The following is a 23,276-nucleotide window of genomic DNA, read 5'->3' on the forward strand; positions in this document are numbered from 1 at the left end:
GTGTGTGCAATTTCAAATTGTTGCAAAACGTAAAAGCACGCTGGTAATACCATGAATGCCTTCACAATGTAGTCCTCAAGATCAGGCCAATTAGCAAATGAGTGTCTTCAGTCAAGCCAAGAAAACGAAATTTTGGCTGTTCCTAACCAAGCATCAGAAACCATGCATTACACGAGCAAGCTTAGTAAATGTAGTATTATAGCAGACACATATCTTCTTGTCACATTACTGTAACTTCACGGCAGAGATGACATGGTAATTTTCTACGTTCGTCACTGTTGGTTGATAGCATCCGGGGACCACTCCAGGCCTCATACTACCTTTCATGCCTAATCACACTTGCTTTGATCTAAAAAAATAAATAAATAAAAAATAATTCTACGATCTTTGTTTTAAGAACTTCCCTGAGAGCTACCGAGGCTTCCTTAGTCTCATATTGTAACACAAATAATTCTCTTGGCCAAACCAAGAAGTTATGAAAACTCCAATTCCAAAGTTCTCAGAATTGGAGTTTTCTGACGAGTAAAACACTCTTTGATGTACTAAAGATGCTTATATATCCTTCAGTACGCTTGGAAACTTCTTCTGTTTCAGATAAATTAGTTTACTGATTACTTGTGAACAGGCTCATACACAGATAGGTCTAACTATCGAACAGTACCGGGGAAAGTTAACTCAAAATCAATGTTACAATCACTATTAAGGTCATCTGTTCATATATAGACAAAGTTTATCGTGCCATGAACCGTGCTTCCTAGTGTTTTATCAGTCAGTTTTTTAAAACTGAGCGTGTATAAGTTGTTTTTTTAGAAAATAGAAAATTCCAAATGCGGTCTACAGTGACTAATCACAGAACTGCGATTTTCTTGTGGACCTGTTTCAGGGTTATTCCATAGTAGAACATTCCGTAGGGGGTTAGTCGCTGTCAGCACTGCACTGTAGGCATTACTCAAGGTTCTTGGCAGTGTGCCTTTGGCCCCTAGTGCAACCCCTTTCGTTTCTTTTACTGTACAACCTTTCATAATCTCTTTCTTCCATCTTACTTTCCACCCTCTCCTAACAATTGATTCATAGTGCAACTGCGAGGTTTTTCTTCCTGTTACACCTTTCAAACCTTTTACTGTCAGTTTCCGTTTCGGCGCTGAATGACCTCATAGGTCCCAGTGATTGGCCTTTGGCCTAAATTCTATATTCAATTCAATCCATGGTAGAACAGAATTATTTCTATGGTTTAGGATGAAACTAAAATCCTTCCTTTGATTATCTGCTTCAAAATGAAGCGGGCATTTAATTTAATAGAGAGGATGACCCACTAAATGAGATACTGTAGACTCCCTTGAGGAGGATGTGGCTGTCAGTGTTGGACAGACAGCTCGCTTCAGCAAAAGTCTGACCTACAGCTTGCAATTTGGTGTCCCCGAACGCATCATGGTCAAGCTTATAAAGACAGCTGACTTAGAGGGTAGTACGTTCGTATTTGATAATGTAGGCAAGAAGATAAACAGCTCAAAGGTGAAATAATTGATACTATCAATAATAATAATAATAATAATAATAATAATAATAATAATAATAATAATAATAATAATAAATAATGCTTTTTTCCAGTATATCTCGAGGAGAAAAACAAAGCTGGGTCTATTTATGTAATAAAAAGTCATTTTAGGGTCAATGTCCTGTGCTTCATTACTGGTAACTGTTTCTGCATATGGTATTAATTACCTTTATTGCTGTTTTAAGATATTTTATTCTCTTTAATTTCATTTTTAGTATAGATTATAATATATATAAACTGTTTCAGATGCATATGCACATAATTATGTTTACAAGTTCTGGCTTTTGAAGCGTTTATATTCATAATATGGTCTAGACTCTAGTGTGTCCCATTTGATACTGGTTATGAAACAAAATGTAACTAATAGATTAATTTTTATTGCCAATATATTTTATAAAGGGTATTATTGATATATACATACAGCTGAGTAATATAACTAAAACTTCTGATGATACATTTCCTATGACCTGACATTTCCGCTAAGGCGAACTTACACATTTAGTGAGATGTATAGCAATAGATCAAAAAGACAATTTGTTCATTTCGACGAAACCCGATTTCTGACGTTGGTCGTGTTAGCTGGATATACTCGACCGGGTCAGTGTTTTAAATCCTCATACAGTGAGAGTTACAAAAAGAAAAGGAAAGAAGAATCGGTTCTAAGATGGAATTTTTGGTCGACCAAACTTCCCAGGTGTAATCCATAGGTCAACTCGTAAGGAGCTTTGGTTTTCACACCGATGTGCCCCTTGTAGTATTCACCGTTAATCATCATGCCAGCAGAAATGCGGGGCTCGAAGCTATTCAGTGGTATGAGCAAGTGACCCTCAATGGCCTCGAAACTTTTGATTTCGGTATCGAACTTAACATCAGCTTTAATATTTTCGCGGAAGTTGCCCAAGCGAAGCTCAACGTTGAATTTTACTGGTTTTTCGGCGACCAGGAGGACATTCACCTCTTCACTGTTTTTCAGGTACTGGACAGCAAAGCCCATCTTCTTGTAGCCTTTGAATGGTGTTGTAATCTTCAGGTTAACCTTGATGTTCTGGGGTGATGCGATTTTTGTATTAAGAACGCCACTCATGGAGTTTTCGTTGTTCATGAGATTTATCTTCAGTTGCATATTTTTGTTGATCTCACCTGTAATCTTAGCTTCCGCTTTGAGCATTCCAGTAGGGATGAAGGGTGACTCTAAAGCTGACATAAATGCCATATTCTCCTTGTCAAAGTTAAAATCAAATGTATTAACTTTGTTGGCAAATGAGCATGTGATATGAATTTGAGTCTTAGGAACAAACTCTACAGAAGCTTCAACTGTTGCTCTGTTAATTCCACTAACTGGTGTTTCTAGGTTAAGTGAGAAACTTCCTCCTTGGTTAGACATGGTGACAAATCCTTCAAGCAGGTGCTTGATACCTCCAGCATTGAGTTCAGCTTGCAATGTTCGTTTCTCCTTGTCGCCACCAATAACTACGCCGAATACATAGTCTACAGGAAGCAGGGGAGATGCCAGTTCCAGATTGGCCATGTAGTCAATTGGCATTTTTCTTGTTACTCTCCATGTAGCAAGTAATTTGTGAGTTCCTTGAGGAGTTATTAAGGTGAAATTAGCAGAATCAAAAGTAAGTTCTACAGTAACATCAACTTTTGGGAAAAGTGGGGTGTCAATTATCAGGTGAGAGCGAATACCAGAAATCACATCAAGATTGAACTGGATGGAATGACTTTGTTTGTTGCTGTACACAAAGACACCAGAAAATTGCTTGAATGGTGTTGGCATTGAAACGTCGAACGAAAGCTTTCTCGTACCTTCGATTAGGCTAGATTCAACTTCAATGGTTCCTTGGACTCGGTCGGATGCTGCATTCATGCCTCCATGCATTTTATGGGTTTCATCAGCAAGAATAACAATAACGGTGCCTTCTAAACTGTCCAGCGATTCATATTTTGTTTCAAGAGAAAATTTGCGAGGAACATCCAGTATCAGAGAGTCAACACTCACCAAGAAGTGGTTGTTTTGCATTGTGTATTCTACAGATATTTTATTATTGTTAACAGTTAGATGTGCGATAGCTGCAATAGGGTTGGTTCTATCCAGTTCCATACCAATGCTTAAAGTACGCTCAAGAAGGGTTGACTGAAGGTCAAGACTGCATGTTACCTTATCCATTTCATTCTTGTAGTTCACACTCACTTCATGTGTTGCAAGTGGGAAATCAATTTTGAGATTTGTTTCTACGAATCCTGATAATGCTTTCAAATTTCCACTGACACTGCCATATGAAAGATAATGGAATGGTGTATAGATCTCAATGATGCCTTTGAATCCATCAAGTCTTGTACCTACCAAGTTACTTTTCAGGGTGAATTCCTCACCAAACAGGTCTAGTTTCACATATCCATCTACTTTCTTGTCAAGGTTTAGGTTAATTTCACCTGTTATTTTGGGGTTAACCTCAGACGGAAGCATCACTTCAGCGTGAGATATAATTTTGTTATCTACAAATGCCCAGGTGAAGAGACCTCCAATTGTTTCCCAACCCTGGAAGGGTGTTTTAATGATAAGTTTTCCCTCTGTGTATCTTAAACCCTCGGATTGTAATAATGCATCAATTGCAAATGTCCTGCCAAAGACCTCTCCTTCTAATAGGACGCCCTTTTTGGTATCATCATTGTCAAAGCCACCTCGGAGTTTCAGGTTGTAGTCATCGATGCCAGCCTCAGCAAAGAATCCATCAGATGAAATAGATCGACGGACACGCAGACTGTGTGCACCAGTTCTTAGAGAATTCAGCCGAGCTTGAAGTCCTTCAGCATTATAGATTATACGAGCCTCAATTTCTCCTTCACCTCCCAGTTCGGCTTCAATGTCAATGTGAATCTCGTTGCTGTTTGCAAAGTTGTATTCTACTTCGTATTTAACACCTTCGTATCCAAAGTTTGGTATGTCAACATAACCAGAAAATCCAGATTCGAAATTGTCCTTTCCTTTAATGGAAAATGTGATTTCCTTGTCCTCACCATAGCCAATGGTAATAATTCTCTCTTCTCCAGTGTGTCCTATGCCAAAGATCAATGCAGGCAAGGGAGTGAGAGTACTTTCTATATGACTTTTAAAGTAATAGCCTTCACTTCCTTTCCTCTCAAAGTGATTGTCAATCTTCAGTTCAAAGTCATTGACACCAACTTCAAAATTACCTTCACGATGATCAGTTGATAGCTGAGTATCTACTTTCAAGTGGAAATTATTAATGTTTGCGAAAGTAGTCTTGCCATCAATTTCAATGTAAACCCTTTCAGTATTCCGGAAACCATTAACATTGAAACTGAGACGATTGCCATCAAATTCTATTTCAAAACTGGCGATCTGTTTCTCGCTCGAGCCAGTACCTTCTATTAGTTCTTCAACATCATAGGAACCAGCAACCCTTATTGGGTTTCCACTAGGGGGAACGAAGGAAAGATCGAAAGAGGACTTATCAGCTTTTACTTCAGCCTTGCCCTGGAAGTTCAAAACTATATCATTTCTTTGATAATTGATAGCAGCATTCTTTTTGCTCCATTTTCCATCTATATGAAGGTTTTTAACAAAATCAAATGGTGTTGTCAGAGTTAAATCAAAGTCTCCTTCCTTCTTTGGTTTAACATTTAGTACGAAGTCAAGGTTAACTTTTCTATCGCCTCTTTCATAAGCTAACTGCACTGTCTTGGTTTTCCCACCTAGGTTGTATGTCAGTGATCCATCAATTAGCTCAAAATTCTGGAAAGGAGTGGTAATTTTGCCAGTGATACTCTTCTTGTTGACATCAAGGTCAAAAGTAATGTGTTTTTCATTGTAGTCAATGCCAGATGATATTTTGAATAATTTGCTGAAGTCAGCATTTACAAATATCCGTCCATGTTTCAAAAAGTTAAAAGGTGTATCAACAATAAGTTCAGTGTTTAGTTGTTCTGGCGTTTGTTTACGAGTCCACTTAAGACTTGCATTCTTTGTTTGTCCTCCTGGTGTTACCCTTGTGTATGTTGCTTCAGCATGAGCGTCGGAAATATTTGAAATGTCAAAGTTCAAAACAACATGTACTTCACCAACTAATTTGGATTTTATGTCAACATTGCCCTGTAAGGTTTCAAAGTTTGGACTCCTGTTCCAGTTCGCCTTTAAGTAGGCCTCTCTATCTGCAAATCTTGCAATTGCAGAGAATGATTTTGACGTGGTTTGTCTGAAGTCATGACTCAGAGTAAGTTCCATTTGACCATATGATTTTAGGAGAGGGATGTTTATGTTTATGGTATTGCGTGATTGCGTTGGATTCAGGTCTGTGAAATTTACTTCAATTTTGGATTCACGATCATTTGCAAAAATGAGAGCATTGATGACGACCTTTCCATTGAAATCATAGCTTCCTGAGAGTGAGACTCTTTCGTAATTGGGAATGTTGGAGGTTCCTGAGGCTTCAAATGTTGCGCTTCTTCTTGATGCATCCCGAAGGAACTTCACAGTATGCTCACTATTGTACTTTCCGTATTCAAAAGATCCCTCGCCATGCACAGTGCCGTCAGCCTGTTTATCCCACTTTGTTTTAAAATGCAACTCGTGTTCCATAAACCTATTTTTGATGGCTCCCTCCACATCAACATGAGTGTAATCAAGAATAGTTCCCTTGAGCTGTAACATCTGGTATTTAGATTCTCTTCCAATCTTTACGAAGTAATCTCTGTCATTACCATCCCGTTTAAAAACCCACTGGAGGAATATGTTTTCTGCACTGGAGTCAGATGGAATCAGCACCAAGGTAGATTCACGGAGAGTAAGCATTCCTTGTGCAGTGTATTCAATGTCACCCATTTTAAATCTGATGTTGGTATTGCTCTGATCTTCCAAATTCCAGCTTCCTGAAACATTTTTCCATGGAGCAGCCATTCTGTCTGGAGTGGTAATCGATAAGGTGAAATCACCCTGTTTTGGGTTGGAGATATCCATAGAATAGTGAAGATCAAAAATGTAAAGCCTTCCTCTGGAAGGAACAACTTCCAACTTGATATTTTTCCTTGATGCACCTGGCTGAACATCAATAGTTGCAGTTGCCTTGATATTTCTTGGTACCTCCCTAAATGAATTGTTGATGTCAATATCCAATGTACCTTGAGTAGGGAGGTTTCCACTACCTTGCACGTTAATTGTGAATTCTTTGTCATCCCGGCGAGCAAGGAAATTTAAAGAAGAATATCCATCACGATGCAGTTCAATAGTTGTGTGATGACCAGTCCTGCGGAAATGCACTTCTAAATCGAGTTTCTTGTTGGCTCCTTCACGAACAAGGTCAAACTTAAAAACTTCGAGGTCATTCCACTTTATGATATGATCTATTTTAATATCTGGTCCAATATTAGCATTGTATTCCTGATAGTAAGTTCTAAGGAGTGGGAAGCGGGATGTAATGGTAGCCTTTCCATTGTATAAACCAAGGTTCAAGGATATTTCTGTTGGCTGTTCATGATGAGGGAAAATAGAGTGATGGTTTATCACCCCACTCCTACCACGCTCAAGAATGAAATGGAAGCCTGAGGAGGATGATGATGCTTCTAACTTTGCTGTTTTCTTCCTTATGTTATACTCTAAAGTAACTTCCACAGATTTGTAATTGTCATAAGGAGTTTGAATATTCAAGTTAAGAGCCCCCTTTGTTTCAAATTGTCCTGATCCAGACACAGACATTTTGTCTTCATTGAGCTGACCACGGATATATCCACTAACAGTGTCTTGATCAAGCTGTCCAGCAAGTGCAAGTAATTCCCATCCTTGGAACGAACTCTCCACTTTTAAATTGAAGGCAGACTTCCTCCCTTGTTTCTCAATGAACAGTGTGACATAGTTGTCATTTCTTCTCCATTCAGCTTTTATTGTGTTTTCATCAACTTTTACAACTTCCCATTTAATCTGGTTGGCTGCAGCAAAAGGTGTTTTTACCTCCATTGACAGTGAATTAAAATTGGCAGCAAATGTGGCAGCGCTGTCGTCACTCATCATCTGGAATTCCAGCGATCTCTTAGGTCTGTTCAAAGCTCCAAACATCTTAAAGTCATGGAAACCTGCGAAAGGACTCTTGAGATTGAAATCTACCATTTCTCCAATCAGTTTTCCAGAGATAATAATCGCTTTTACATCGCTGTCTTTATCCATAATGATTTCCAAATGCTTATCCTCACTAGTTAAGTCAAGTTTCACAGAAAACTTAACATTCTGCAGTCCTTCGAAGGGTGTATTCAATTCCAAAGTTAAAGCAGCAACTTTTTCTTCAATGTAACCACCCATTTTGAAAGCATATGTTTGGGTGCTTGTAATGACTTGAACAAACATTAATTCATCCCTGTTATTCACATCATATTTAGCATTCACTGAGATTTCACCAAGTCCCTGGAATGGAGAGACAACTTTTACAAGAATTTCAGATGACTCCTTTGAAAGGCTTAAAACGCCATGCAAAGTGTTTTGCATTTCATTGTAAGTGAGGCTGATGGTAACATCTTTAAGGGCTTCCGACCATGTGTATTTAGCCTCAAGCAACATAACCTTTAGTTCTTCAAATGGTGTTGTTATTTTGAAGAGGAGATTGTCAGTAGCATATGATAAATCCACTGTAAACTTATAAGTACCAAATTCAACGAGAACTTTGCCTGCTCTTGAATCAAAGTTGATACTTCCTTCTGCAGCAATAGTATTGAAACCTTCAAATGGGGTCTGGAACTTAATCATAATCCTGTCTGAATAGTATTCTCCCTGTGCGATAAAAGTCCATTCCTTTCCTTCATTGTAGATCTTCACAGATGCATGAAGCTGATTCTTTTCTTCATTCATGTTCAGCTCATATTCTGCTCCAAAGACACTAAATCCTTCTACAGGTGTTTCAACCTTAAACAGGCCAGACCTGAGAGTAAAGCTTCCTTCAACACTAATCTTCTTGACAACTGAATCCTTTTCCACTGTTATTGATGCTGATTTCTTTTCTGATTGTACATCATACTTGGCATCAAGCAGTAATTTTCTCCATCCAGAAACTGGGGTTTCAAAGGACACAATTATGTTAGACTTTAAGAGACTCATTCCAACTGTGCTTTTCAGTTCAAAGAACTCCTGGTCTTTTTCAAAGTGTAGAGAACCATTAAATCCATCATTTAATAATGAGAAATTTGCCTTAATTTCAATGTTTTTCATTGTTTCAATGGGAGTTGATATTTTCAATGTTGCAGACATGTCATTTATTGATAAAGTTCCTTTGACAGCATACTTCTGCAAATTCTTTATGTAAGAGGCTTCTATGACGTGCTCTCCATTGCGTACAATATAGTCTCCTTGGATTTCTAAGCTCTCAAATCCAACAAATGGTGTCTGGATTTCAGCTCTAATGTTATTGTCATTGACTTGAGCAGCAATGGAAATATGTTGAGTTTGTCCTTCTTTCTTTATATCAAGTTCAGCAACCTTGATGTCTCCAGTGAAGTTAATTTTTGTAAACAGTTCCAATGTTTTGAAACCAGGAATAGGAGATTGCAACTGAACCTTAAGGTATCCTTGTTTTTGAAGATATTGGCCATTAATTTCCAAAGAGTACAAGGTTTCATCAATGTTTAATGACACAAGGAATTTCTTTTCATTGTCAATCAAGTCAGCATCTAGGGTGAAATCAATGTTTGAGGCATAAGTAATGGGAGTCTTCAGACTTATGTTCAGTTTAGGCTTCAGTGAATTGAAAAGAATATTACCAGTTAAAGCATAATTATCAGCACTCTTGGTAATACCAGAAGAGAAGGTTAGATGATCTTCTGTTAAGGTGTAGCTACCACTGATCACGATTTTCTCCCACTCAGGAATAGGGGTGTCAAGCTCTGCAGAAAATTCGCTGTTGTTGAAGGTAAGTAACCCATTGAAAGTTTTCACATGACCTTCTTTTTCACATGTGAAAGTAAATTTGAATGGCAATGATGAAAAATCGAAGTTTCCTTCAAATATGCAAAGGGTCCAGCCAGAGAAGGGAGTTTGCAGTTTAGTCTTTGCACTACCTTTTAGAAGACTATCAGCTGTTGCTTCCAATTCCCAGGAATATCTGTTGTCATTGTGGTAGATATTTACTATTGCAGTTTTGGTAGCTGTTTCAAAATTCCACTTGACCAATCCTCCAAGTTTATTGACCATTTCAAATGGTGTTGCAATATCCAACTTCATTTCTGGTGAAAGGATGTTAGTAATGTCTATAGATCCATCCAACAAAATTTGCTGTGTGCCAAATGTGGATTTTAATTGCACAGTTTTTGTAGGGCCTCTCAATAAGTAAGACAGATCAATAGATACTTGCTTCAGTTCAGCAAAAGGTAAGCTTATGATCAGGTTAATCTTACCCTTTCCAGGTTTCACATGCAAAGTACCATTGATTTCAATTTTTGCTTCGTTCTTCCTAGCAAATGCAGTAATTGCTGACTCAGAAATGAAAAATGAGGCCTCTAGGTTTTCCCAGTCTCTGAATGGAGTTACAGCATTAACAAGAAGGGTTTCATTTTCTAATTTTCCATTTACACTGAGTTCTTGGGCTCCCTTGGTAAATTTGATGCTAACTTTCTTTTCACTGACAAGGTCATACATTCCTTCAACTGAGAAACTGTCCAAAATTGCCAATGGGGATTCGAAGATTATGTTTACATTAGCTTTGTCCATGCTATAGAACCAGTTTCCAGAGAACTTTCCTTTGTTGCCATCTGCAGCAAAGTCGACAGTGAAACTGTCAAAGTCAACATTTACTTCTAGTTCATATTTCTTGGTATCAAGGATAAACACAGTATTTGTTGACAGAGGCATTTTCATGATGTTATATCCACCACTAAACTGCAAATGCTGAATGGTTTCAAATGGTAAATCTGTAGTCAAGACCCATTTTGCAGCCTTAGCACTTCCAGAAATGACACCCTTAATTTCATACTTCTTGTCATAAACAACACCAAGATGGGCAGTCTTTTGCTCAGCACTGGTGTCATAAGTCACCTCCATGGAGAATGGGTAAGTCAAGTAACTGGAAATAATTTCCAACTGGCCTTCCAATTTCTTTGATTCCAAACTTCCACTGATATCAATTGTGGTCTTGGCACTGCCTTTCATTATGACTAGAGTAACTGCTGGCCTTGGCTTGAAATCCACATTAAGTTTCAAACCTAATGGGTCCCAGAATGGAGTGACCAAAGAAGTTTCCAAATAATAGAAAGCATCATTGATTTTGATTGTATTGCTGAGTTCTACCTTTTGTCCGGGAGAGTATTCGATGATAATCACAGGGTTGTATTCAACATCATTATACTTGAGTTGGAGCTCACCTTTTATATCTTCTGTCCATGGAGAAACAAGTCTCAACTTAGTGTCTACTTCACAAAAATCTCCAGTGGATTTCTTATCAAACTCAAAAGCCCCTAAAATTTCCTGAGAATCCAGAGCAAGCTGGAATTCGTGGGTATATTTAGTACCTGCGTGAGTCTGCTTGTTTGTCAGTATGTATAATCCATTGACGTTGAAGGAATTCTCCCAGTTTAGAAGATCTTGTACAGAGATAACATGAGCAATGGTAATAGATTTGCTTCCTTTGATCAAGGTGACATTTGAGGTTCTTGTATTGTCTGTCTTCTGACTTTTAACTTTCATCTTGATATCATCAATTTCAGATAATGTTGAAGTGACTTCTGCTTCTAGATCTACCAAGTTGGATGCTTCATCAACGACACCACTAACAGATCCTTTAATGGTTTCTCCGTTGAGCAAGAATGAGACGGAAGAAAGCATATGTCTCTCTGCCACTTTGTGATTGAAAGTCAAGGAAGCCTTATTATCAGGGCTGCTCAGATATGCACTCAGTTTGATATCATTCTTAGAGGTCATTTGTCCCTCAGCATGTACTTTCAGGTTTCCAAAGGTTGACCAGATGCGGGACATTTCCAATTCTGAGGTAAAGGCATTGTCAGTATGCTGATGTTTGACTGATGCTGTTAGAGGATAGGTGAATGGTGTTATGAATCTAAGATCTCCTTTAATATTTGTTGTGTCCTCTTTCACTATGCTACCATTCAGGTCAAGCATCATTTTCTGATCACCCATTTTCCCCTCTACTGTAAGTTTCAGAAGTGATCCATCGTTGTTGTAGTTGACATTAGTATTGATTACTGGAACAACTGGTAAGGAGGAGTCAATCTTTAATACCACAGCGACATCATGGACTTGAGTAATGACAATGTGTCCCTTGGCAGAAGCTATTAAAGTCTCCTCTCCAAATTTCATTTCAGTGACGGAATCCAAGACTTGTTCAGTGAGGCTATGTTTCATATTGATTAGAATCCTCTCCATAAATGGTGCAGTAAGGCTTAGATGCCCTTCAATGCCATCTTCAGTTGGAACTAATTCGAAGTTACCTTTCAGCTGTTTTTCATTCCAGTTGCCCTCAATTTTGCTACTGATTCTGGCATTAACCATGCTGTGTTCCACTGTGAAACTAACACGCTCAAAGTCAGTCAAGCTACTGCTGAATAGTATGGCAGCTTTCAGCGCATTTGTCAATGCTCCTGGTTGCAGATTGGCATTAACAGACAAACTGACCAACTCGGAATTTTTCCAGGTCACAATGAGCCGGCTGTCAACATTGTTTTCGTCAAGGGAAAGATTGAAAGTTACATCTTGTTTTTCCCAGCCTGGGAATGGAGTGAGCAGAGTAGCACCTAAAGAAATGGGCTTCCCAAGTTTATAGGTGACTGTGCATAGGATTCTTTGGTCTGCATCCCATTTAGCCTCTAATTGCACTCCATTAGATTCCAGCTTGCTGGACAAGAGGTATTCTTTTTCCAAAAACCTGGAAGTATATGTATGGAATTAATCATTCAATACTTAGATAAAATGGATGAGAAAAATTGGCTGTGTTTAAACAATTACAGTAAGTTTGCGTTATCATAACAAATTACTAGACAAAATATAAGCTTTAAAAAATCATACTTACTTAAGGTTTAGGTGAATTGTGCTTGGTGATACTTCTCCAGCAATAGTAAGAGCCTTTGTAGGATCTACATCTTTATCCCATTCTGCACTGACAATCAGCTTTGCAACGTCATCGGTTGAGGTTACCTGTATATGATTCAATATAAAAGAGGTACCGTGAAATTCGTAGGCCAGAGGACACTTGTGAGGCTAAGAAGTAAAATTTCAAGAATATGACACCCATCAAAACAGCTACAAAAATGAAAAAAAAGGGGTCGTTTTGAGCTATCATTACTGTAATTCATCTATAAAGGTAGTTCTTGATATATAAGCTTTGGAAGCACTGTATACAGAGGAACAGAATATGCCACTCTTCCCACCTGTTCATAGAATATGAAAATATGCAAGGAACAGCGAATTCAAGACACCCAAAATGTATCCTGGAATCATTTAATCTTCTGGCCTTTCTCACCCAAACTCTTTTGAATGGATAGAAAAATACAATAATATTCTACTAGTTACCTGTGTGTTCAGCACGACGTGTTTAATGATGTTAACATCGATCAGCAGAGAAGAAGAAGAGCCCTCGATCTTGGCAGTGTAATCACGGCCATTAACTTTGGTAGTCATATCCACTGATGCCTTTTCAGTATCAGCATAAATGCCGAAGTTGGTGTTAATGTCATAACCACTGCACTTGTAGATGCCAGACAGAACTGCGTTGATTTTTCCACTTGTTGACTTGTTTTCGAATGCTCCCTCCAACATCCAGGTTTCATCACGAATCTTGGTTATCAACTGGAAATCCAAGTATATTTGGTGATGTTTCACAGCTAAATAAACCTCACGCAGAGATTGAATGGATTGTCATGTATCTTATAGTCTAGCTATTGTATCTAATGAATGCTTATTGCTAATGTATTTTTGTTCCTTATATATATATATATATATATATATATATATATATATATATATATATATACTATATATATATATATATATATGTGTGTATATATATATATATATATATATATATATATATATATATATATATATATATATATATATATATATATATTATATATATATATATATATATATATATATATATATATATATATATATATATATATATATATATATATATATATATATATATATATATATATATATATATATATAAAATGTGTGTTATGCGTATGTCTGTGTCTGTGTGAGTGAGTGTATGTTTATTTATGTTGTATTTGGCTATTAACCCGTTTATTTATTTAGAGAAAAAAGCGAGTACAGGACAATTCCCAAATGATTAGGCACTATGAAGACAGGAAATATCAAGATACTGATTTTAGAAGAGCTGGTCATGAATTTAGTCTTTTTGGTTTTAAAAACTACTTGAGAATAGGCTAAGTGATTACCTGGATCTTATGATGTTCAGAAGAAAGCTTGGAGTACGTAACTTCAGAGGCAGCCTTTAAGTCTCCAACTTGAACTGCAATATTTCCTTTAAGCTCAGTATCTTCGTTTCTGCTAAGTGATGTGCTGAGGGACAGATCCTTTCCAGGGACGGTGCGAAGAAGTACGTTACCCTGAATATCATTCTGGTTGAAGGATAGATTAGTGGATGCAAGATAATCAACTCCACGTTGAGGGCATTTAAGGCCTAGATTAAAGTCAAGCTTCCATAGTCCACTTTCACTGGTTAAGAGCCAAGAGTGTGCAGCTTCCCAAGTTGCTGGGCCAAACACTAGTTTTCCTGTGCCCTCTATTTCCCCTAAGCGTTTCACAATGGCCTGGTAGTTGAGACTTGTTGAGATGGCTGAAAACTCGGAGGGAATGAAGTCAAAGTTAAGTGTGTATGTACCAGTAACGTCAGAGATCTCCTTTTTGATGAGGAACAGTTGGTGAATTGTTTGTTTTTCTCCACCTCCTAAGGTGTAATCTGCATCTGTTGTCAGCGAAATAAGTCCCTTTGTGTCATAGTTGAAAATGCTCTTGATTTCAGTTTCAAAATAGGGTGTTTTCAATTCTAGATTACCTTCAGCTGATTTCCCTGTCATTTCAAACAAGCCTTTAAGGTTCACTAGAGTACCGCTTGCAGCTGTCAGGACAAAGAGTGGCTCTACCTTTCTGGCTTTGCTGTCTGTGATCAGAGAAGCATCCATGCCATATTGTTCTCCATCAAGTGTCAAGGTCAGTTTAGCATTCTTGTTGTTCTTCTGCCAAGTATATTCTCCATTACCCTGAATGGATTTGAAAGGCGTTTGGATATCTAAAGCAACAGCATTATTTGATTTTTTGAGACTCATTTCAATTTTGTGGTTGGACTGAGATCCTGGTGTGTCAGCTAAGAGGTAGATTTCATTTTTTGCGTTCTTGAATTGCAGAACATATCCTGTGTGTGTGTCCATCTTCTTCAGGTAAACGTGTGTGCCAAAAGGCCCAGCAAATGGGAAAGCAGGGCTAATTTCTGATTTTGGCGTGTAACTGAATTCTCCACAGAGTGCCATTCCAGTAATTCCTGAGGTGCAGCTTTCATGACCCATCTTATTTTCAATACCCTTCTCTGTCTCTTCATCATTTTCTAGATAGAAGAATTTAGTTTGAACATTAATTACTTCTACCTTTTCCTTAGGAATGTTGAATGCAATGTCAATCACCTTACCTTTGTTTATTTTTATTTTGCCATCTAAGAAAGTGGAAGTATGGAGGTTAGATTTGATCTTCAATCCAGTGCGTGTGACATGAGCATCTACTGCCATCAGGCCATCGATTTCCACAGCAGCAGAAGGATTGATGTGACCTTCGATATCAACATTCTTCATGTTCTGAATGTTGAATTTGCCATTAATTTGGATACCAAGTGTTGCAGTTCCCTTAGCTGTGACTGCAAGAGGCAAACCACTTGCTGTGGGGATGATATAGTGAGTGTCAAACATTTGGTAGGACTTGCTGTAGTCAACATTTCCTTTGCGTGCCATGTCCATCAAGAATTCCAAGGGGTTAGTTGTACCAGATGTTTCCATGAAATTTTCTAGGCCACGGAAATGATGGTAATGAAGTTCATTGCCAAACACCCTCATGTAGTATGAGCCTTCTGCTTCATCAGTAGCCTTATCCAGGATTCCCTCTAGGGTTGTTGCTTCGTAGTCTGTCTTTTGTTCTCTCATATTCTTTAGGATAGCTTCAATTGTCTCTTCATGGAAATATCCATTGGGGCCAAAGAATCGTTCTACGTATGTTTCAAATCCTTCGATTCTACCTCCAACTTCAAAGAAGTTGATTGATTCTCCAAAGAGATCCAATGTTAGGTTTAACATGGCAGATCTTGGCAAATAGGATTTGCCTGAGAAGATCATGTTACTTTCAACTGTTGCACCCAAATTCAGTTCATTCATGAAGAAAGAAGATTCATAATTACGAGAGAATTTCAAAGCTTCTTTGTTGTATTTAAGCTGCAATAGTTCTTCACCAATCATGTCATGCAGCCATTGCTTTTCAGGAGAAGCAGACTCTTGCAGATTAGTCATGTGTGTCCAGACAAATGAAGTAACCTGGTTTATTCCCTCTGATGTAAGCCTGTCCTTAACTGTATTAATGATTTCCTGAGTTGGGCAAGACATAAGTGCAAGGTATGCAGCAATGCGCACCTCAGAGTCTTGCTTTTCATCTTGGAATGCAGCCTGAACGCTAGATCTATCATATTCACAAGGGGTGTGTCTCCAGGCTTCAAGAGCAGCCACTCGGATCTCCATGTCATTTTCTTCTTCAGTGAAACAGCGTTTCAAGACTGTGTTGGCATTTATCCATCGGCCGGCATTTCCCAGGGATTTAAGGGCAACCAAGATCTTATTCTTTTCTACTTCATTTGTTGCACGGCAGCTTGATCCAAGCTGGGCTTCAATCCTTCTTAGAACCTGAATAATGCCGGTCTCAGATTCACAATCACCGTGGAGTTTACAGTAATTGTTGATCAGGGCGGAAGTTCCAAGCATTGCTTTCTGGCTAGGGGTCTCTTCCAAAAGAGGCTGTGAAATGGTAAAATAAAAAGAGAATTATAATCTTCATCCAGTGGAATAGATATATATGATCACAACAAAGAAAAAGAATTTGTATTGGCAAATTAGATTTATAGTAAGGGTACTTACTGCAATGGCTGTGAATATTTCAGGGCTGGGGTTCTTCAAAAATGCCAATGATGTAAACCAAAGGTCTGTCTCAATTTCTGTCAGTTCACCATTCACAAACATGTCTCGGAGGGTTCCAGCAGCACTTGCTGTTCCAACCAAAGGCATGGCATCAACCAAGAATTTCTTGACACGTGGCTCTTGGACCTTGCTGTAAATGTTGCTCATCTGAGAATAGTCGAGGGATTTCAGGGATGCAACCAAGTTCGAGAAAAGTGCAGGGACTTCAGGTCCAATTTCTTCCTGAGAAGCAACTTCAAGGTCGTTCAAAATGTTTGCTACGATCTCAACCTTAGGTTCAGATGTTTCGGAGATTTCTTCGTCAAAAATAAGAGATTTCCTGAGGAACTGGGTGTCTGTGAAGAAGTAGAAGAAAATATAAAAAGGTGATTATCATCATTCTTATCATAATCTATAGGTGTGTGGGTTGAATTCACATCTTTTAAATTTCCATCCATTTCACATTATGATTGCTTGCATCATGAAGTAATTATCTGTTTTTTTACTGAAAAGAGGGGCTTGTCTGTTGTAAGATTTCTAGGTCTAGGGATACAGTTTTCCCAAAATATCAAAACCCTTTAATTAAAAAAAAATACTTATGTTGGTATGATGCTGAAGCTATGTCTCTCAAAATGATAAGAGGAAAATAATTTTAACTGTAAGCGCTTACCTGGAATCATGACTGTCAAGTCCTCGAGGGACAGCAGACGCATGGTGGCTGTTGCCTTTGTAATGGCTCCACCTTCTTCGCTTGAGAAAGGCCTGAATTTGTGGGTATCTTCACAGATGGCCTCCTTCAGAATTCCGTCTTCTATCTTCTGCTGGCACTTGTTGGTACTCTTGAAGATCGGCAAACTCTGAACAGGCGAATCTGTGGCGTAGGTAGTGGACATCATATAAGTATTCATGTCAGGCCTCTTAGCACAAGAAGTTAGATCCTTTACTCTCTCAGTTGAGATGACATTGCCCTCCGAAGTCACACTGTATTGAGTAATACACATGCCGGCGACGTCGGTTTCTTGTCCCTCCTGCAGAAGACAGAATTTTAGACCTTATGCGACTCTAGTTTTTTTCTTTTATAAATCCTGTTATTATGAATAAATATTATTGACTTTTTTATATATTTTAAAAATTTTTAAAGTCCTCTTACGCCATGATTGATGTTGTTCATGGAATTTTGGAAGGTAGACAGAAGACCTCTCTTGAAGTTCAAAACCCAGGTGGGTTCAGCCACTTCACTGCACAAGCTCTCGACGACGCCATCTTGGAAGGAGAACCTGAGAGGGTTCTTCATGATGGCTTCGCTGAACTCGGCATTGTGAATCGAGTTTTGAAGCTGCACTTCCGTGAGCTGAAAAAAAATATAATGTGTGTTAATATTAGTATTTCAGTCGTTTATATACACTGTATCTATACCAGTTTCATTTCATTCTCAACGTGAATGCAGCATTTCCTGTCATATTTACTGCAACTGGGAACTGTTTCCCATAACAGCGACTAACAAGCCTTGACTGAAAACGTGCATACTGGAAGCATTAACTAACCCTCAGCACATATTCACAAGGGGAGGTAACATCTATCTGGGCCTTGGCAGTAATGTGCATCTGCGCGTCATCGTCGAAGGCTCCCAGAAGTCGAGTCGAAGTCGTTACAGAATATTCATAGGTGTAGCTTTTGCCTGAGAAATTCAGAGATGACAAGTATCTTATCTACTCGAGTGTTACCCGCGAGATACAGGATATAGAGCATCAAGATGACAGTATAAAATGGGTAAAATTACTTTAAGTTCTTCTACTACTAAATTTTCAAACAAAGTTTTCGTAAAAGAATGTATGTAGAGATTATATCCATCGTACTGCATTACATCTGTGCTCATGCTCTTACCATTTTCGTAAGCGAAGGTATCTGAAGGTTTGCAGTGGGTGGCGCAAGTATTCCGTTGACCAGCTGGTCCTGAAACAGAGGAAAATTTCGACTATTTAACCTCAGAAATAACTGTCAGAAAGAAACGTAACAATGCTCATGGTGAAGCACCAGAAAAACCAGCTTGTATACACACACACACACACACACACACACACACACACACACACGAACATGCAAAATAAATATGGCGCAAAGTACTGTTGTAGTAGTAAAATACGCCATGGAATACTTGAAGTAACCTGCACTGTAAACAACCACATTATGGATTTATGAATTTCCAGGATGAACGGAAGGGGCCAGGTGTGTTAGGTCACGTCATCGTGAACTCAAGCTAGATTTCAGAACTCATTTTTTTTAAGAATAAAAGATGTTATTCAACAACAGTTTCCGCAATACCGTCAAGCTACGGGTCAGCGTGAACGAGACCGGGGTAGGCAGTGCGTTAAATTTCTTTGCACAACGAAAGAAAGCAAAAATTCAGAACGAGGATTTCTTGGGACCTACTCTCCTCGTGGTGAGTTATTGAAAAAGAATTTATGAAAATCATTAGCACGCAATGAATAGACAATCATGCAAAATGTCATTACATGGCAAGTCATTCATATGGAGGTAATTACAGTTTTTGAAAATTATTTTTCAGAAATAATTGATAACTGGAAAAAGGGGATATCGTTACTAGCATATATAAGTACACACACTCATATATATATGTATATATATATAAATATATATATATATATATATATATATATATATATATATATATATATATATATATATATATATAATATATATATATATATATGTATGTATGTATGTATGTATGTATGTATGTATGAATTCACATACTTATAATGCAAATAGTTCCTTGCCCTCACAGTACAGAGCGAACGTATGATCACATATACACGTATGCAAGTATGTACTTAAGCAAGTGTCTCGTAAATATGAATTAATCTCGTAAGTAAATGTTTAAATTTGTAAGTGCTTCTATTCACGGCTTCCTTTTATCTTGTTGTTATGCTCTGACCTCTGTTGAGTTTATCAGATTATCTTGAGATCACGAGTACCCCCGGATGATTAAATAGAGAACTTATCTTTTCCCAATCACTCTCCGCTCGGTAACGAATCCACTTCATATAAATGCGCAGTAAGACGCAATATATTACTTTATATATATATATATATATATATATATATATATATATATATATAAATTTACATATATGTATATAAATATATATATATATATATATATATATATATATATATATATATATATATATATATATATATATATATATATATGTGTGTGTGTGTGTGTGTGTGTGTGTGTGTGTGTGTGTGTGTGTGTGAGAGAGAGAGAGAGAGAGAGAGAGAGAGAGAGAGAGAGAGAGAGAGAGAGAGAGAGAGAAATCTGAAGGATATGAACAGGTTGAATTCTACTTACTAATTTTCCTAAATTATGTTATGCTCTCATTTTCAATAGTGAAACATATATATATATATATATATATATATATATATATATATATATATATATATATATATATGTATTATATACGTATAAAGTGAAAAACATTTAATTATTGTTTTACTAATGGCCAGAAGAGCGTAACATAAATTTGTGAATTTTTTTGTGACAAATAATGTAAAGAAAATTGTCAAGAAATTTGTTAAGAAAAGGTTTCCAAGTCATGAAATGATCTAGGCATCTAAGAAGTGTGGGAGAGAATTCAGTATACCCTGCAATTTTTCGTTTTTGTGAAGATGAATGTAATTGGGAAAGAAGAAAGCTTGGAGAGAGAGAGAGAGAGAGAGAGAGAGAGAGAGAGAGAGAGAGAGAGAGAGAGAGAGAGAAAGGTGTAAGTGGATAGAATAAATAAACAGATCCATTAACTCGTTTCAAGACATCTTAAGGTAATTTCTTGAGGTTGAGCTTGACTGGGATAAAACAGAACTAAATATCCAGCTTAGTGAGAAGATAAAGAATACAAAGTCCAATAGAGGCCCGAAAAAGATTAGGCCCACTGACTGATTTCAACTTCAGGAAATTTTGCCCTGGATGTTTAAATCAGACCTGGTATTTAGCCGTTTTTAAAAATGCGTGATTTATAGATCCTCACGACATATTCAGTAACTGATGTGCCATTCGTTAATGCTTTTTCAATCAGGAAATACTGGTCAAGAAAGCATCAATAAGCATTAGGAAATACTGGTCAAGAAAGCATCAATAATTATTAGGAAATAGTGGTCAAGAAAGTATCACTAAGCATTAGGAAATACTGGTCAAGAAAGTATCAATAAACATTAAGAAATACTGGTCAAGAAAGCATCAATAAGCATTAGGAAATACTGGTCAAGAAGGTATCAATAAGCATTAGGAAATACTGGTCAAGAAAGCATCAATAAGCATTAGGAAATACGGATCAAGAAAGTATCAATAAGCATTTGAAGAGCTTTTAGGGAAAAATTCTCATCCTAGACATATTCCATCACATATCAAAGGATCCCAAAGCCCGAATAAATAGAATGATGATGCAATCTGATAAATAAATCATTTTACAAGTTGTGCCAAACTTTTATGGAAACTAGCGGAACGGCCAAGCTGGTCCTACACCGAAATTGAAAATAATCAAAAGCCGTAAGTTCGGTAACCTAAATAGGCTATGTTGACAGGGAATAAAACGGCTCTTCATAACGAAGGTCAAAAGGATAACAATGGAACACGTAAAGAGAAATGCAGATATTACGAAATGATTAGTGTACGCTGAGAAAAAATATGACTGACAGGGGTTCAAAATTTATGACAAAGCACTCAATGATGATAAATTGTAACAAGCTTCGAAAAATTTGCGAATTATATAGTTTTAATAATCAGCATAAATAATTTTTTTTGTCATTTTATAACTCTCGTAACAATTAAAATGACTATCATTATTATGATTATGATTAAGAAGTTACTTAAGGAGAGTTGAACCAGAGTCAAGCGTTTTTATGTGGACTCTTTCTTCAAAGAAAAGTGAAAACTGAAGCCAAGTCACATTCTAAAATTCGAGAAGGTGGACAGTTAAGTGGGACCAGACCAAAGGGAAAGGGTGGAAGACGCTGCTGGGGGCTGAAGGTACAAACTCAAGGCAAACTGGAAGCGATATTTGATTTATTGGAAGTGATCTGGCGTCACAACTCCGTGGGTCATTGATGCTGACTATGAGCAGGGAAAGCTACTCATTGAATTCCAAAAACTAAAATACCTTTGTACAGGTTTCTAATTTCATCATGGTAACAATTTCCAAAAAATTAAGTGGGAAAGAATAAAACTAGTTGCCCGGCCGAGAGAGAGACAACAAAAATACTGTCGAATAAAAATAATAGATGTAGCTGGACACATGCATGCTGAGTGCATGAAGTCACTGTCGCCTTAGCCCAAACACATGAAAGGCGTGGTTCGAATCCGGGTCAGGATAGGAGCAATTATACTATGCAATGTGCAGTTCCTTCTCGTTGTCAGTTATTCGAAAAGTACAGAGAATTCGATATGAATGGGTTATTTGCAGCTTAAAATTTGAAAGTATAAATAAAAAAATAGCGCAAAATTATTGACAAACTATATGTTTGGATAACGAATGAAAGAGAAAGGGGGAAAAGGCGAATACGTATGTAGATAGTTATAAATAATATCGTACACTTTTAAATTATAAAGAAAATGTTCATGAATTAAAATTCTCAAGTAACTCGATGGAGACCAAGGAAACTAAGAAAATTTTTTTTATATAGCTGTAACTGCAACATACAGCATGCACTAAAATAACATTAAATTTTCAAAACCATCAACAGTCGTCCATAAACTTTAACTTTCCCGCAACCGAAATCCTGGGTCCCGAGTTAACCGAAACTCCGGAATGGCACTTTTGTCGACAGAAAACCAAAGTGATTTTTACCTGCTAGAGCTGAGGCGGCCAAAGCCACAAGGAATAATAAAGTGGTGCGCATCTCGGCGACTCACGCTGTCACTTGACAGGTCTAGTCGGAGCTCCACTGGCTACCGATGCCTGTTGGGGAGGGCTTTTATACCGAAGCCAGACGATCGGTTTCAGCTCGGAGGGTAAGGTCCAGTGACCCTCGTCACCAAGTGTCAGGGGCGGGCGATATTCGCCCTTAAGAGCAATCTGTTATTTCTCGATTATCTTTCGTTCGCCGAGAAATTTGGGACGGCCAAGTTGGTCATGATACTATCTGGAGAAGCTCAGTAGACCCAGAGAGGTTAATCAAAAGGCCGAGATAAAATATCATACGCACTTAGATCAAGCCTCGTCTTGACGGGGCATTACGTAGCTGCTCGCAAGTACAGAAGGGAAGAAAACGAGAGAAGTTGATAACGAATACCTAGCATTGCAACTCATGTGCAATTCATGTATATGTATCTTGTAAGGCATATGTTCATCGCGTGGTTAACACCAATATAAGTTTTAAAAAATGCAGTTTCATAGTTTTCTTTCAACTGGTCGTCTTGTTTCAGGACTGTCAATGATTTATAGATCCTCACGACATATTCAGTAACTGATGTGCCATTCGTTAATGCTTTTTCAATCAGGAAATACTGGTCAAGAAAGCA

At 37.7% G+C, this 23,276-nt stretch overlaps 1 protein-coding gene across 1 annotated transcript; it reads right to left on the minus strand.

The window, feature by feature from the left end:
* Positions 1-1,912: 1,912 nt before the first annotated feature.
* Positions 1,913-22,909, minus strand: LOC136825459 (uncharacterized). Its single transcript, XM_067081933.1, has 10 exons — positions 22,603-22,909; positions 18,620-18,688; positions 18,280-18,413; positions 17,886-18,086; positions 17,406-17,763; positions 16,697-17,091; positions 13,967-16,576; positions 13,074-13,349; positions 12,574-12,698; positions 1,913-12,429 (listed from the first exon to the last, which is right to left on the minus strand). The coding sequence occupies exons 1-10, from the start codon at positions 22,652-22,654 to the stop codon at positions 2,184-2,186; spliced, it is 14,466 nt and encodes a 4,821-aa protein (XP_066938034.1). The 5' UTR covers positions 22,655-22,909; the 3' UTR covers positions 1,913-2,183.
* Between the last annotated feature and the right edge of the window lie 367 nt (positions 22,910-23,276).

This window comes from Macrobrachium rosenbergii, chromosome 37, assembly GCF_040412425.1.
Source record: "Macrobrachium rosenbergii isolate ZJJX-2024 chromosome 37, ASM4041242v1, whole genome shotgun sequence".
Lineage (NCBI taxonomy): Eukaryota > Metazoa > Arthropoda > Malacostraca > Decapoda > Palaemonidae > Macrobrachium > Macrobrachium rosenbergii.